Source organism: Colletotrichum lupini, chromosome 7, assembly GCF_023278565.1.
Source record: "Colletotrichum lupini chromosome 7, complete sequence".
Classification (NCBI taxonomy): domain Eukaryota; kingdom Fungi; phylum Ascomycota; class Sordariomycetes; order Glomerellales; family Glomerellaceae; genus Colletotrichum; species Colletotrichum lupini.
In genome coordinates this window covers 528,425-541,363 of record NC_064680.1, presented here as the reverse complement: position 1 = coordinate 541,363, position 12,939 = coordinate 528,425, and the positions used below count along the sequence as shown (strand labels likewise).

The following is a 12,939-nucleotide window of genomic DNA, read 5'->3' as shown; positions in this document are numbered from 1 at the left end:
TGATTGAGAGGATGCTTCTTTCTCGACGGAAATAAGATTTCAGATTTACGGACTGCTGCATTACGCTGCATCAACTACCCGCGGTCCGGACGGACATCAAAAGACTTCTGCAGGCTGTTCAAGGATACCCGACAATGTAAGCCGATGGCGCCGTGTGTTCGAGTAGTTGCTCTGCACGCTGTCGGTTGACGATCCTCGCCAGCGCGGCCTGCGCATCAGACGGGAAGATTCAAACACATATCCCAGGAGAGGGCCCCGCGCGGCACGGAAACTCGACCGGAGCCATAGATATGGGCCGAGGGGCCTGCGGCTTTCCTTCGAGGATGTCGATCCCGCGCCGCTGTGCAACGCAATGAAGCATAAGATGCGATGTATACATGTTCCTTTGAAGTTGCACTCAAGCCTGTCACCCGGGAAGCAGCATATAGGCTACTCCTGTGCGGGTTCTCGAGGCGAAAGCCATGGATCTGCCAACTTCATCTGCGTGACCCAGAAGCCAGTGATCTCAACCTTTCTAGGATGAATCGGGTTTTAAGGAACAAGGACTTAACGTCAATCTCGGTCCACACAGCACGGATCCCGTGCTCATGTGTGGGAGAGCCGAATCGCGGTGGACGGCATTGCAGACACGGTTTCTGGGCGCTGGCTCCCCCCCAAAGTTCATCATCACCGATCAATGCCGTGCGCTGTGTGACAGACCATTCATGGACTTACGTCCGTACTTGGCAAGGAGAGCGAAAAAAACGGCCGGGAACTCGTCAGAACTGCCATCTCGATAATCAGAGATCCAGGATCTATCACAAAATTCAGCCATCGAAGTCTCGATTTTGTGACGAGCGGCTCTTGGTAGAATAAGTCCTCGGCGAGCCACGGTGGTGTGCGATAATCAAGCTGGAGTCCAGGACTTGTGGAAGCACCCCCCTCATGTTTGAACGCAAAGAGGTCTGGCGAGTTGGTATCTGTGCCGCCGTATCTGTACCGCGGGCCCCATCTGGATTGTTGGACCAACGAACAAAAGTCGAGTCCTGGACAGGCACGCGTGTCTCCTCCGGCGGGATCTGCCCCCACCAAACCCGAGAGCCAGGGTATAGTTGCCTGTCTCGCAACCGTCTTTGCAATGACAGTGGATAGACCGTTGGAGGTGCTCAACTGTGGACGAGGAAGGACTAGCGAGAAAAAACGGCGTGCTAGCTCGCCCGGCAGGACGGCTGTCAAATCTGTCAACCGCGCAGCCAGTCGACACCACCTTTTGCTCGACTGTATTGGCACATGTGGGGGATGAGCGACTATGAGCGAATCATCTCGGCACCCACGAGCCCCCGCCTGGGTTGGGATATCGTCGTAATTGTGCTCTTTTGGCGTTTTCCGATCACCCAACGAGTGCCGTTTGACATCTTTTGTTCCCCCGATCACTTATCCGAAGATTCGAAGCCGTTGGCGCGGGGTTCTCGCACCTATGAACGTGCCAGGTTAGGGATGGTTGTTGGAAACAACCCCCCAGGAGCCAACCTTGCAAGCGTGATCTGTTCACTGCTGGCCCTGGACTAGACTAGTTGTCTCCTCAGCCTTTTTGAAGACATGTCAACACACACGAGGGTCAAGGACGGGACGCATAGCGACACAGCACAGGACTCGACCCAAGGGAAGCTTGAAAGAGGGCAAAGGTTGCGAGTTGTCGTTGCTTGTTGGCCGTTGCCACTTGGGTGTTTCTAGTGACAGTCTTCGCGCTGGTGACTCGAGACCCAAGCCTTGACAGACCAGGGGGGTTCATTCGAGGGAACGACGGTCGCGTTGGGCGGACCTCTTGGACGGAGCGGAGGAAGTGTCCGAGGCGGCGAGGTGTTTCCGCAAAGAGGAATGCAAGAGGTCGGAGAGGGGGGTAAGAAGGATTTCCTCTTGTACCTGGCACTTCCAGGTTAAAAAGTGGATGATTTGTGGACCATGTCCATCGGACGTTTGCCCGTCCCCCCGCCGCAAAGAATGGGAAAAGAATAACGCCCAAGAGAGAAAAGGCAAGTCTGTTTCAACGACGTGCGTCTTCTGGTGAGCCAGACCTACCAGACATACCAGACAGGCCATCATTTGGTGTTGGCGGACTCTCGTCAACTCCGACTTGGGGGGCGGTGACAACCTCTTCAACATCTCAGACGCTTATTTTACCCTTAGGGTTTGTTGCATGCCGCCGCAAACAATTACCGGCGGTCAGTCAAGGCTTTATCGGTCTATCGATCCTTTTGCCTGCATCTCATGTGGCACAAGATGTGCCCCAGACATTGGGCCTACATCAAAGAAGCTGGATCGCTCAGCGGCATCTAATTTGAGCGTGGCTTTTGCTTGGGAATCTTGGATGACTGGACTGGGCCCCCCCTTCCTCACAGTCTCACACAGCTCACATCTATGCCAGTCTTGCGCCTCAGCTGTTATGCAGACTATGAACAACGGCACATCGTATTACTGTGTAAGGTATCGCGTCCCAGTATCAGTGCGGGACAAGTACCCATGACACCCTCAACCGTTGGCCATATGACCGTGCGACTGCGGGTTTTCTTTGTCAAACCAGCCACTCGAGGGGTCGACAGTCCTGCAAAGACAGATCCGGCCTGCCGTGCGGCTTCCGGGGAACCAGTCAGCAGCTCGCGCCCAGCTTCGTGGCTTGCCGGTTCTCTTGGCTCGATGCCTCGAGTAGAAAAAAGATGGGGGCCATCTGGCCACAGTCAGGGACAGGGATACCTACCTTCGCGACATAACTTGACGCTGCGACGGGCCTACCCTACTAACGAGGCCGTATTGTGCGCTGCGCCGCTGGCCTCGGGTTTTGTCAGTCGACGTTGCCAGTGTTCAGAAGATTGAAATTTTTTTGGCGCAAACCCGGCTTAAAGCCACCCAAGATATACAGATTCCCGACGAGGGCACCCCCGCCTTGAGGACATATGCAGAATACGATGGCTTCTTCCAGTTCCAGTTGCGAGTCTGACCCCTGGAATGGTGTTGCGAGATCAGTCCAAAAACGCACCCTAGCCTTTGAGAAAGAGGCACGAAGAGGGTGCTTGAGCAGGGTGTGAGCAAACTGCCTACCAAGAGAGGGCAGTGGGGCCCAACAACCTCGTCTCGAGTCCAACTACCTGCTCCATGGTCCATGGGCTAGCTAACCAGCCAGTGTGGTTCTTGTTCATCCCAGGACCTTGACATGGCCACACCTGCCACCTAGAATCCACCTCGAACGAGCAGAAGTCCGGGATTATCGAGCAGAAGTCCGGGTTGGGAGACGCCATGTACCAGGACCAAGACACCCATCAATCCCTAGTCTCGACCCGAGGGCTCGGTAACCAATGATAGAGAAAGAAGCGAGAGTCACAGCCCTCTTATCACCCTTCAATGACAGGCTCTGTGGACAAGCATGACGTTCACCCAGGGCGCGGCAGGACAAGTGGTTCGCCAGTTATTCGCCATTGCTGCATGGCAAAAATCCCCGGCAGGGTTATACGCGGTCTCGCGGAAGTCGGGATCGCAGAGCGGCTAGTCCTGTTACATTCAAGCGTCTATCATGCCCATCTCCTCCTCTCGATGTGCTGCAGATAAAGGAGGAAATCAAAAGACGTCTTGCATGAGTTGTTGCTTCTCCAACGGGCGTGCGTGAAAGGGAGATGGCCCTCATCTCGACAAAGAGACTATGGAGCCATCCTCTCGTCGGCCTCCTCTCCACCCCCGCGATGCGACATGCGGAAGACACAGACGGGTTGACAATGCTACGAGGAAAAAGAAAGCGGCAGACATTTGACAAATTGACGCGACGTTGGGCCCTGAAGAACTCTTTCCCCTCAGAGGGGTGTGCTACCACGCTACCTACATTCACCGCTGATGGCCTGGCTTGGGCGACAACCTCGTCGCCTCCGCCTCCTCCGCCGCCGAGCCTTGCCGCCCAGTAGTCCAGGCCGATCCGACCCGGGGCGACTGTCGTTGTGGTCGTCGTCTACAGGACCTATCATGTCTTATCGCTTACCCTAATGCCTTTCTGCCCGCCTAGTTCTAGCGTGCCCTGATGCAATGAGGGCTGCGCTTTGCGAGGCTTTGATCTCCGACCTCACAGGGCGAAGGAAGTAGATTGGGAGTATCCAATGCAAGGGCCGCATGGCTACGCATGGCTATGGAGCGCGGCGCTGCGGCAGGCACATCAAGCTCCATCCTGGCGATCCCCGATACTCGGGGCTTGCTCTTCTCCACATTCCCACGACGTTCGAGGAAACCCGATGTGTTCTTCGTAGCAAACCGCCCACGCCCCTGGTGCGTTCGTTCCATGGCATCTCTTCATCTCAAATCCTCTGTGCCCGAGGAGTAAGGAGGCCTTCCCGCCTGCCTGGCTTCAGTCACCCAATCCAGGTCAGGGATCTGAGAGGAGAGGGTGAAGGCTGACGAGGGACCTAGTGTGAGAGATGAGGAGGAAATAGAAGCTTTGTGACGATCCCGTCGTCTCATTCAACGGCCAGGTCTGACGGGACCCGCAGCTGGGTACGCTTTCCTTGACTTACCAGGCTCACCTAACCTTACCTACTTTACCTACTTTACCTATCTTACCTTACCTTACCTGCGCCGTCCGACTCCGACGGTCCGACTACTCTGTGCTCCATTTGAGGCTTGCGTGACTCCAAGAAGCACCCGGGTCTAGACTGAACGCCATGTCTGACGGGAGGTTCATCGTCCGACCTTCGAGATTGGAGCTCCACCTGGCCGCCCACCCTGGATTACTTTGGTTTCGATTAGCAGGTTGACATTTCAACAGGCCTGGTATTACCGTCTCCATTTTCCTTCTCCACATTGGGCGACTGCATCTAGTAGTCTAGAGTTGATCATGGGCATCCATCGACTTTGCTACATATTGTCCTCTTGAATGATCTTCCTCTGGCCCTGCGCAGGCCACCTGGCCCGCGTCCATACTCGCAGTCCATCTTCCCTGGTTCCTCTAGACATACACAGCACTGTACCTAGCTACGAATACCTTCCACGCCTCCGCAAGTTGGCCTGCCCAGTCACAGAGACGGGAGATGACACAAGCTTCCGCATAAGTCTGTACGCTGTCAGTTTCTATACGCTGTCTGCGGACACATTCTCTTTGTTCCTGTCCGCGACGAACAACGATCTACCCTTCCTCCGACCCTGGTCGACCTTTCTTCCTGTTACCTCCAGCCGCCATCTGCACACACAAGTCGACCAGTGACGGGCCAGTCACCACCACCCTCTTGGACCTCACCCCTGGCTATCTCTCTACGTACGATCACCCATCGTCCGTGCGCTTCTCTCAAGGACCAGAGCGACCAATAACCAGAGATGAAGCAAGGAACAAGCAAAGTCGCTTGATCGATCGTCCGTCCGCTACCGTCCTGCTCCCCGAAAGTCTATCTCTATCCACGCACCACCCCCAAACGGGGTCCCACGCGGGCAGATTTTCTCGGAAATCACCCCCCCTTGTTCGCTGCCCACAGCTCCACTTTCATTGGTGAGATGACCAGGGTGTCGGAGCCGAGGAGGGGTGTGTGAGAGACAAGTACTCCGTAGACTAGGTGTGAATTGTGCGCAGCCGCCTCGTGCTGGCCCTCGAGGGCTTTGCTCTCTGTGATCTCGAGGCTCCCAAGGTTCCAAGCTCCCTTGGGATTTTTTTTCCTTTTTTCTTTTTCTCTCTCTTTCCGATAAACTGGTAAATTAAACATCCCCAATTGAGATGAGATGGCACGAAATGAGGGGAATGAGGAATAATGAAGGGCAGGAGGGAGCTAGGGGAGGGGAGTGTGTGTGTGTGAGAGAGTTTCGCTTGACGTGCGGCTTTGGAATCTTTGGATGCAACAGCGAAATGCCCGACAGACTGGAGACTTAAGCAGAGAGGAGGATCCCCTTAGCTCGACTATGAGCGCATGCATGCATGCATCATCACCACTCATCGTCATAAGTGGTTTTTATGACCATTATAGAAGAGAAGATTGTTTATTGCACTTCTTCTGGAAAGGATAATCATAATACTCATAATTCAGATCATGAAGCCAACACTACATTAATTTTCTTGTCCCTTCTAGATATCAAGACACTGTCCATCTTGAAAAACTCATACTGACTCATCAAGCTATTCCGCTTGTGAAACCCTATCTTGAGGTAAATGCAAAACTGGCATAAAGACTAATAGCAGTGAAAATCAAGCAAACTCGTTCCGAACCGCAAAGCTTAGAAACCAAAAAATTGCAAAAAAGGGAAACAAAACTACTTAGGTATTGAAGAAACATGGGGGTATTTTGCAGCAGCGGCTGCACGCGCTTCTATGATCATAATGACGATATTGATGACGATGTTGACTTGGTGGATGTTGATGCTTCTTTTTTCGTCGACGAGTTGCCTGGCCCAAGGGTAAAGATGATGGTGATCGTTGTCGTGAGATGTTGGTTGAAATTCTTTTTTGCATCGATGCCGCCTCGGTTCGTGGATGTAGAATAAAGGAAGTTCAAGAAGAGAAGAAGTGCAAATGAAAAAAAAAAAATGCAAGTAAAACATAAACTTGGTCGTTTCCCAGGTATCCTTGTTGTTCCCTAGTTCCGTATACCCTCATATCGTGTCGCTGCGTGTGCTGTCCCATCCTGTCCCGTCCTGTGCCGTAATGAAAGCGAAAAGGTGGAACACCAACCAGTTGAGAACTCAAGAGAGAGGAAAAAAGAAAAGAGACAAGCGGGAGTTGCAAGTTGGGTAGGCAGCACATTCGCCACTCTCTTCTCTTCCCTCCTCTCCCCTCTCGCGTTCTGCTTCCTCTCGTCTCGTCGCATTCCCCCTTCTCTCTCACGCTCGCACCGCGATCCTGACCGTATAGTCAGAATTGCTTTTTCCCTTGCCCTGTCAACTTGGGTTCGCGGCAACTGCTTCCAACAGAGAGGGAAGCTAGCCCACAACACGCAACACGCTCCGCGCCGCCGCACCATCCACTGTCTGTCCGTCACCACACACACACACCTGGCAGAACACCGAAAAGACAGTGAGAGGGAAGAAAAAGAAAGACTAGTCGTAGTGTAGAGCACCAACGAGTCTCGAACCCTGCAGGTGTCAAAGACGGGCACTGTACCCTTCAAATCCGAGCAGGATGAGGGGGGCGTGGATGTATGGAAATTCGGTGTGGGAGAGGAGGGGATGAGGGAGGGGTGCGTGCTTGTGTCTGTGTGTATGTGTGTGCTGCCAGGTGTGGTGGGTGTGGTAGGCGTTGGGAGGAGAGAGAGACAGCGTCGAGAGAATTGTTCTCCACCGCCCACGCCTCAAGCACCCATGTCCTGCCCCCCATCTCACCGTCGAGCGGATTGCAAGACACAGATCCCCGTCCCCTGGGTTGGCCCTTTTCTCTGCCCTGCCCCCGATGTGCGTCGTCGACCCTCATCCGAACATGTCCCCGGAGCGCCAGATCTTGGCGGGAAGAAAAGACGTAGGAGAGAACAGGGGTGGGGGGACAGAGAAAGAATGAAAGTAGAGCGACCGGGGCCGGGGCCCCCGAGAACAGCTAGAGAAGATAGTCGGACCGCTCTCGTGATGTCCCGTCCAACCAGACGGAATACTCCGCGGCGAAAACTCGTTGCTGGTTTTCCGTCTTAACAGGAAAGGCGAGGGTAGTCGTTAGAGATGGAGATAGGCGTAAGCAGACCAAATCGAGAAGTGTGACAAGAGGTGGAAGAGGCTTTGATGGGGTAATGAAACAACTGGAAGCTCTATTCCTCTTGGGAACTGATCTTCATGTCTTTTTGTGTTTTTTTTGTTGCCCTCTTCTGACCCTTGACATCCAGAGGCGGAGACTTTTTGACTTCCCGCGACCGTCCAACCCGCCGTACAATAATACATCATCGCCCTAAAAGACGGAAAAGCGAGAAAGAAAGCCACCCACCCATGACCAACCCAACTCGCTCTACGCTTCTGGTAGAGGGGAGGGGGAAACAATCGTTACCCCCGGTAAACGCCGTTGTGAAAAAAATAGATAGAGGAAGGGAAAGAGTTACAGACCACCCCAGAGACGAAGCACTCACACCACAGGAGCCACACCAACTCAGCCGCACCAACCCGTCTCCAATCATGAGATGTGATGTGCCGACACCGCTCACAACTGGGCGTTGGAGCCCCATCCATAGATGGCACCGCCGGCGGGTGTCGAAGGGCTGTACACTCCAGAAACATCAGCCATGGCATAGCCCTGAAACTGGTAGGGCTGGGCCGCGGCCATGAAGGGATCCGGAGCACTGGTAGGAGTCGTGATGTTACCGCCGCCGGGCGTGCTGCCAACGATGACGGTTCCGGTAGGAGAAATGGGGCTGAGGTTGAGAGGACCACCGCGAGCTTGAATTTCGCGCTGCTGCTGTTGCTGGAAGCACTGCTCGTTGGCCACCTGACTCCGTCTCATCATCTCCTCGTGAATTTGCATGTGCGGAGGAAGCTGCTGCTGATGGTGATGGTGCTGGTGGTGATGCTGCGAGGCCATGACGGGGCTCATGGACCCGGTCTGGGATCGCTGGCGCCGTGCGTTGCGGGAGTTTGTCGTGGCGCGGCCTCCTCGGCGTCCAGACATGGCGCGGCCGGGCATGGATCGGTTGGGATAGTCGGGGTTCGGGTAGTGCGTGATGGTGGAAGAGCGGGGAGGGCTGTTGCGTCTTCCCATGCCCATGGGACCGCCGCCGAGTGCGTTGGCGTTGGCGGCGGCGGCGTTGCAGGCACGGCGACCGAGGAGGCTGCGAGAGGTGCCGCCACGGTTGCCATCGCGGAAGTGCGTGGTCGGCAGAATGTCATCGAGGTACTTGGGGTTGAGGTACCACTCAGACACGCGCTTCTCGTTAGAGGTGTGGCCGTCTGGTTGCGTAAAGATCTCCTTCTCTCTTCTCTGGAAAGCCTAGATGGGAGTCCTCGTGTTAGCGAACAGGATCATTGTGCTACGGTAGGGGACAAAGAGGGGCTCGTCGGTTAGGCTTATGCAAGATGCAAATGCTTCACTAGCCAGGGGGTTGGAGTTCAAGCATAATATATGCATGGGGCCTTCTTGGGCAGGATAATGATCCTACTGGAGTGACGTGGGGCGAGCGAACAGGCAAAGATACTTACGTCGTTCATGCTGAGGTTGTGACGGATGCTGTTCTGCCATCCGTTCTTCTCGGTCCTCTGAGGCTTGTTGGTGTTGTCTCTGAACCACTTGTAGAGCTCCTGCAAAGTCATGGAGTGGTCTGGTGCGTTCTTGAGGGCTCTGTGGATGAGTTTGGCGTAAGGCGGACCCTCGCCGTTGTTGTTCGCAGCATCTGGCTGGGGGTTGGCCTTGGTAGAGGGACTCTGGCTACCGAGATTCTGGATGCCATCGGGCAAGTCGCCAACTTGGAACGAGGTCGGAGAGCCGCCGTAGGGTGACCCAGGAGCGTCGGTACCCGGCGAAGATGCGTAGTGAACTCTATCGCTCTCCAGAGTTCGCTGCAAGGGCTCGGGATCGAAATGGCGCTGCTCAAAGCCGTGGGGATAGCCGTTGTTACTGTAGTGAAGGGAGACGTTTAGATCTGTTCCGCGTAGAGTCTCTGGCGACATTGTCAAGTGGTCGTTGGCAAGCCCAAAGGCTGGTTCCTGAGAACGAATGGGCAACTCGTACTGCGAGGCTTGCACCGGTGGGGGCGTCTGGGTTGACGAGGGCCAGCTTCTCGGCGAGAGAGAAGCTGGGTTGTATGCCGACTGAACGGTCTGGCCGCGGTATGAGTAGTTGTCAAATTCATCTGTAGACATGGACTGTGGCGAGGACCAGGTAGTGTGGTTCATGACTGGCGACGGATATTGATGCTGGCTGATGGCAGTGAGCTGTGTGTAGTATGGTTGAGGATCTTGGACGGTGAAAGATCGTTGCTGAAGTTGTTGTTGTTGTGGTTGCTGTTCAGGAGCCATGGTGTTGTATGTTTCCACCATGTCCGTCTTGATGGCCAAGGCGGTTGAAGACTGTGTGCTATTGCTCTGCTGTTGATGGGCCAGGGTAGCGCCCATGTTGTGTTGAGGTGAGTTCTTTGCCGTCATGATGCGGTGAACAGTATGACTGTGTGGAGGAGGAAGGGGAAGAGAATCAGGTAACGCTGTCTGAAACAAGTTGGGAAGAAGTTTGCGTGGAAAGAGGTTTCAAAACGAGGGATAGATGAAGATGTCAGACACCACTTGAAGATGATGTTGTAAGGATGAAGGAAGGGTGGGGGAGAGGAGGAGTCGAAGTTTAACAATGGTCGAGGTGAGACAACAGGTTAACGATGTTGAGCTTGATATCGAATAAAAGACCGTCTCAGGAAGGCGTCTCGAGAAAGTGAGAGGAGACACGAGAGGTTATTAATGAGGCGACTTCAACGATGTTGGTTCAAGACCAAAAGAAGCACAGATGGCTATTCAAGGTGCCTCCAGCAAGGGGTTGACCCCGTTGTGATTTAACAAGAGAGAGAGAGAGAGAGAGGCCTGTCCTATCTTCCAGATGTTCCCATGTTGGTAGTAGAGCGTTGTGAAGGTAGTGCAAGGAACAGACAGACGTATGTCGCCCAATTTGGTCTTCTTGAGTACGTACAAGAAGATACGTACAGGATCTGGGATGAGCCAGCCAGAGAGGCGCAGGACCGGGGTAAGGTTGCAAGATGGGGGGGTGTGTGGACTGTCGATAGAAGTGACATGGGTTGTAGGGGGTGTTAGCGTAACATTGGCCATGTGGATATCGGGAGAGGAAGAGAGAGAGAGAGAGAGAGAGAGGAAGAGAGTGAGTGAGAATGAGAGAGAGGGCAACATGTGCCAGCTCATTGCTTGGCTCTTGTTTTAGCGTTGTCTTCCCGCTGCCGCGGCGGCGCCATGTGTGTGCGTGTGTGTGCGTGTGCGTGTATGTGTGTGTGTGTGTGTCTGCTTGTTGTGTATATGCTTGTGTGCGTATATGCGTCTGTCTGAAGCTCTTCTGTATGCGCGATTGCTGGTCTGCGCGCCCTCCAGTCTCCTTTACTCTCTCTCTGCCGCCTGCGTTTCCCTCTCTGTCTTTGCCTATGTGCGTGTGTCAACTAGATAGAGGTCCCCATCCACGTCTGCGGCAACCTCTCTGCTGCATGCACAGATCCGTTGCAGCCTCTATTCTCCAAGACCGGACGCAAACGGAAACAGATGGAGGCTTGGATGTGGCTTCTGCCATCAGCTCCGTCCGGGGCAAGTGCAAGAGTATAGTCGACCGGGATCATGGAATTTCTATTCTGGAATGCTGATTGAAGGAATGTCGGAAATGGCGTCCCCTTATGCATCCTCATGAAGGGATCAGGTTACTAACTCTGAACTGAACGGATGCCCTGTTGCCAAAGAAAAGGTGTGAGGAGTAGAAGACGGCCGGGGCTGGACTGGGCGGTACGGGGAGCCTCCAAGGGCGTTTCTTTCTTCGGATTACCTTTCTCTCCTCCTCCCTCGTCTCCATGTGGTCTCTACCCCGAAGGTAGAGCAAAAGCCGTTGGAACTAACAACGCCACCGACCTGGTGCCCATTCGTTAAAAGCCGTCGACCCATGATCCAGGTCGTCTGCGTGCAACCATGGTTTGATAGCAGGAGCGGAACTCTGCCCCAGTGACCGCACGGGACGGCCATGGCGGCCATGACAGTCCAGGTCCATCGCCCTGTGCGGGATGGCGGATGGAGAGGGGGGAGTGTGGGAGGTCAACGGCAGGATACTGGCATGGTACATGCTCTAAGCCTGAGGCTACCTAGACACCAGGCGAGATCGCGAGAGAGCGGAGACGCGAGAGAATGAGAGGTTGTTGCACACATCCACAACCAGGCCCATGTGGGTAGCAGGTCGTGGCGGGGCATATTGTAACAGGTACAGCTCGACATGAGATGTACAGACCATGTACGCCTGTCATTCTCATGGTTGGAGTGAGGCCCGCCAGCCAGCTTTGACAACCAGCCAGTCAATTATCGAGCTGAGAAAGGAGGCATCTGGGGCAGAGCAACAGCTCTTCGGAGACCAGCAGCAGGTACACCGGACGCATGCATCGACTTTGGCGAGAAGACCAATCACTCGCTGCCGTCTCCACGAGCGCTGCCTCAAAGTCCTGGCTTGTACCAGTGTAGGAGAGTTGCAAGGCAGGCGGATGATCGGTCTCTTGATGCCAGCCCGCGGGCACGTAGATCATTTTCGAATTCTAGAAAGTTTATGGTGCTCCCTAACACTCAACGTTGTCGACACGGATTTAGGCCAGGGAAATCATGTAGTCAAGGTGGAGATTCAATCCCGCCTATGCCGAAATGTGGCCGCTTGCTCAAGAGTGGTGTTTCGGGTTTCTTTGCCTCTCTACATCTGTGCATCACGGGGAAGACCGATCGTTCCAGGTCAGTAGTACCCAGGGACTCTGCTGCTCGTCATAGTACCCCGTCTTCCCACCGACAACGCCCAACGGCCAAGTCGGTGAAGGGGGTTGGATCGCCAGCCCATAGATGAGAGGGTAGGCGTGGCAGGGTGGTGGGTGGATTCGTCTGCGGTGGCGTGGAGATCAGCAAGTAGCTGCAGCCATTGTACTCGGACTCTGGTCAGGATAGCTTCATACAAGTCTGCTTAGAATCATGTCAGTCGTCCGGGGCCGGCAGCACTTAGCGTCGTGGGGGCCAGGCAGCTATTCCAAGTAAAGGTACAGTAACAGTCCGAAAAGGGTTGCCCTGGCGCCCCGTCCGGTGCCTTGATGCCTTGGTGTCCTGGTACCAACTACCAACAGTTGCACGAGAAGATGGAAAGGAGGTAATTGATTAGTTGCAGACGAGAGCTATGGTCGCATGTGTGATTGTGCGTCATTCTCTTGTCTTCCCAGGAGGTCGGCCCGCGGCCAGCGGCGGTCTGTTGCGGTCGTCGGCGGGTGTATGATCCGAACGGTGGAGGAGAAGAAAAAGAGGAGAGAATGTACGTGGTACCAGCGAAAGTGA

The 12,939-nt window shown here is 54.5% G+C and overlaps 4 protein-coding genes across 4 annotated transcripts; 1 reads left to right on the top strand and 3 right to left on the bottom strand.

Moving 5' to 3' along the window:
• Positions 1-96: 96 nt before the first annotated feature.
• CLUP02_13203 (uncharacterized protein) lies at positions 97-4,625 on the bottom strand (the record flags this gene model as incomplete). The annotated part of the gene is made up of 21 exons (XM_049292146.1): positions 97-403; positions 476-514; positions 570-646; positions 715-1,149; positions 1,226-1,286; positions 1,374-1,454; positions 1,532-1,566; positions 1,628-1,902; positions 2,068-2,131; positions 2,257-2,429; positions 2,498-2,704; positions 2,775-2,802; positions 2,884-2,977; positions 3,014-3,046; positions 3,076-3,181; positions 3,277-3,385; positions 3,409-3,516; positions 3,626-3,951; positions 4,086-4,278; positions 4,369-4,418; positions 4,583-4,625. The coding sequence occupies 21 exons, from the start codon at positions 4,623-4,625 to the stop codon at positions 97-99; spliced, it is 2,844 nt and encodes a 947-aa protein (XP_049149292.1).
• A 1,140-nt stretch (positions 4,626-5,765) lies between these two features.
• Positions 5,766-5,909, bottom strand: CLUP02_13202 (uncharacterized protein; the record flags this gene model as incomplete). Its single annotated transcript, XM_049292145.1, has 1 exon — positions 5,766-5,909. One exon carries the CDS (start codon positions 5,907-5,909, stop codon positions 5,766-5,768), a length of 144 nt encoding a protein of 47 aa, XP_049149291.1.
• A 2,195-nt stretch (positions 5,910-8,104) lies between these two features.
• Positions 8,105-10,038, bottom strand: CLUP02_13201 (fork head domain-containing protein; the record flags this gene model as incomplete). Its single annotated transcript, XM_049292144.1, has 2 exons — positions 8,105-8,887; positions 9,097-10,038. The coding sequence occupies 2 exons, from the start codon at positions 10,036-10,038 to the stop codon at positions 8,105-8,107; spliced, it is 1,725 nt and encodes a 574-aa protein (XP_049149290.1).
• Positions 10,039-10,387: 349 nt separating this feature from the next.
• On the top strand, positions 10,388-12,459 carry CLUP02_13200 (uncharacterized protein; the record flags this gene model as incomplete). The annotated part of the gene is made up of 12 exons (XM_049292143.1): positions 10,388-10,428; positions 10,521-10,621; positions 10,680-10,753; positions 10,814-10,844; positions 10,978-11,029; positions 11,096-11,188; positions 11,334-11,502; positions 11,540-11,589; positions 11,630-11,701; positions 11,801-11,810; positions 11,868-12,272; positions 12,391-12,459. 12 exons carry the CDS (start codon positions 10,388-10,390, stop codon positions 12,457-12,459), a joined length of 1,167 nt encoding a protein of 388 aa, XP_049149289.1.
• Positions 12,460-12,939: the final 480 nt, after the last annotated feature.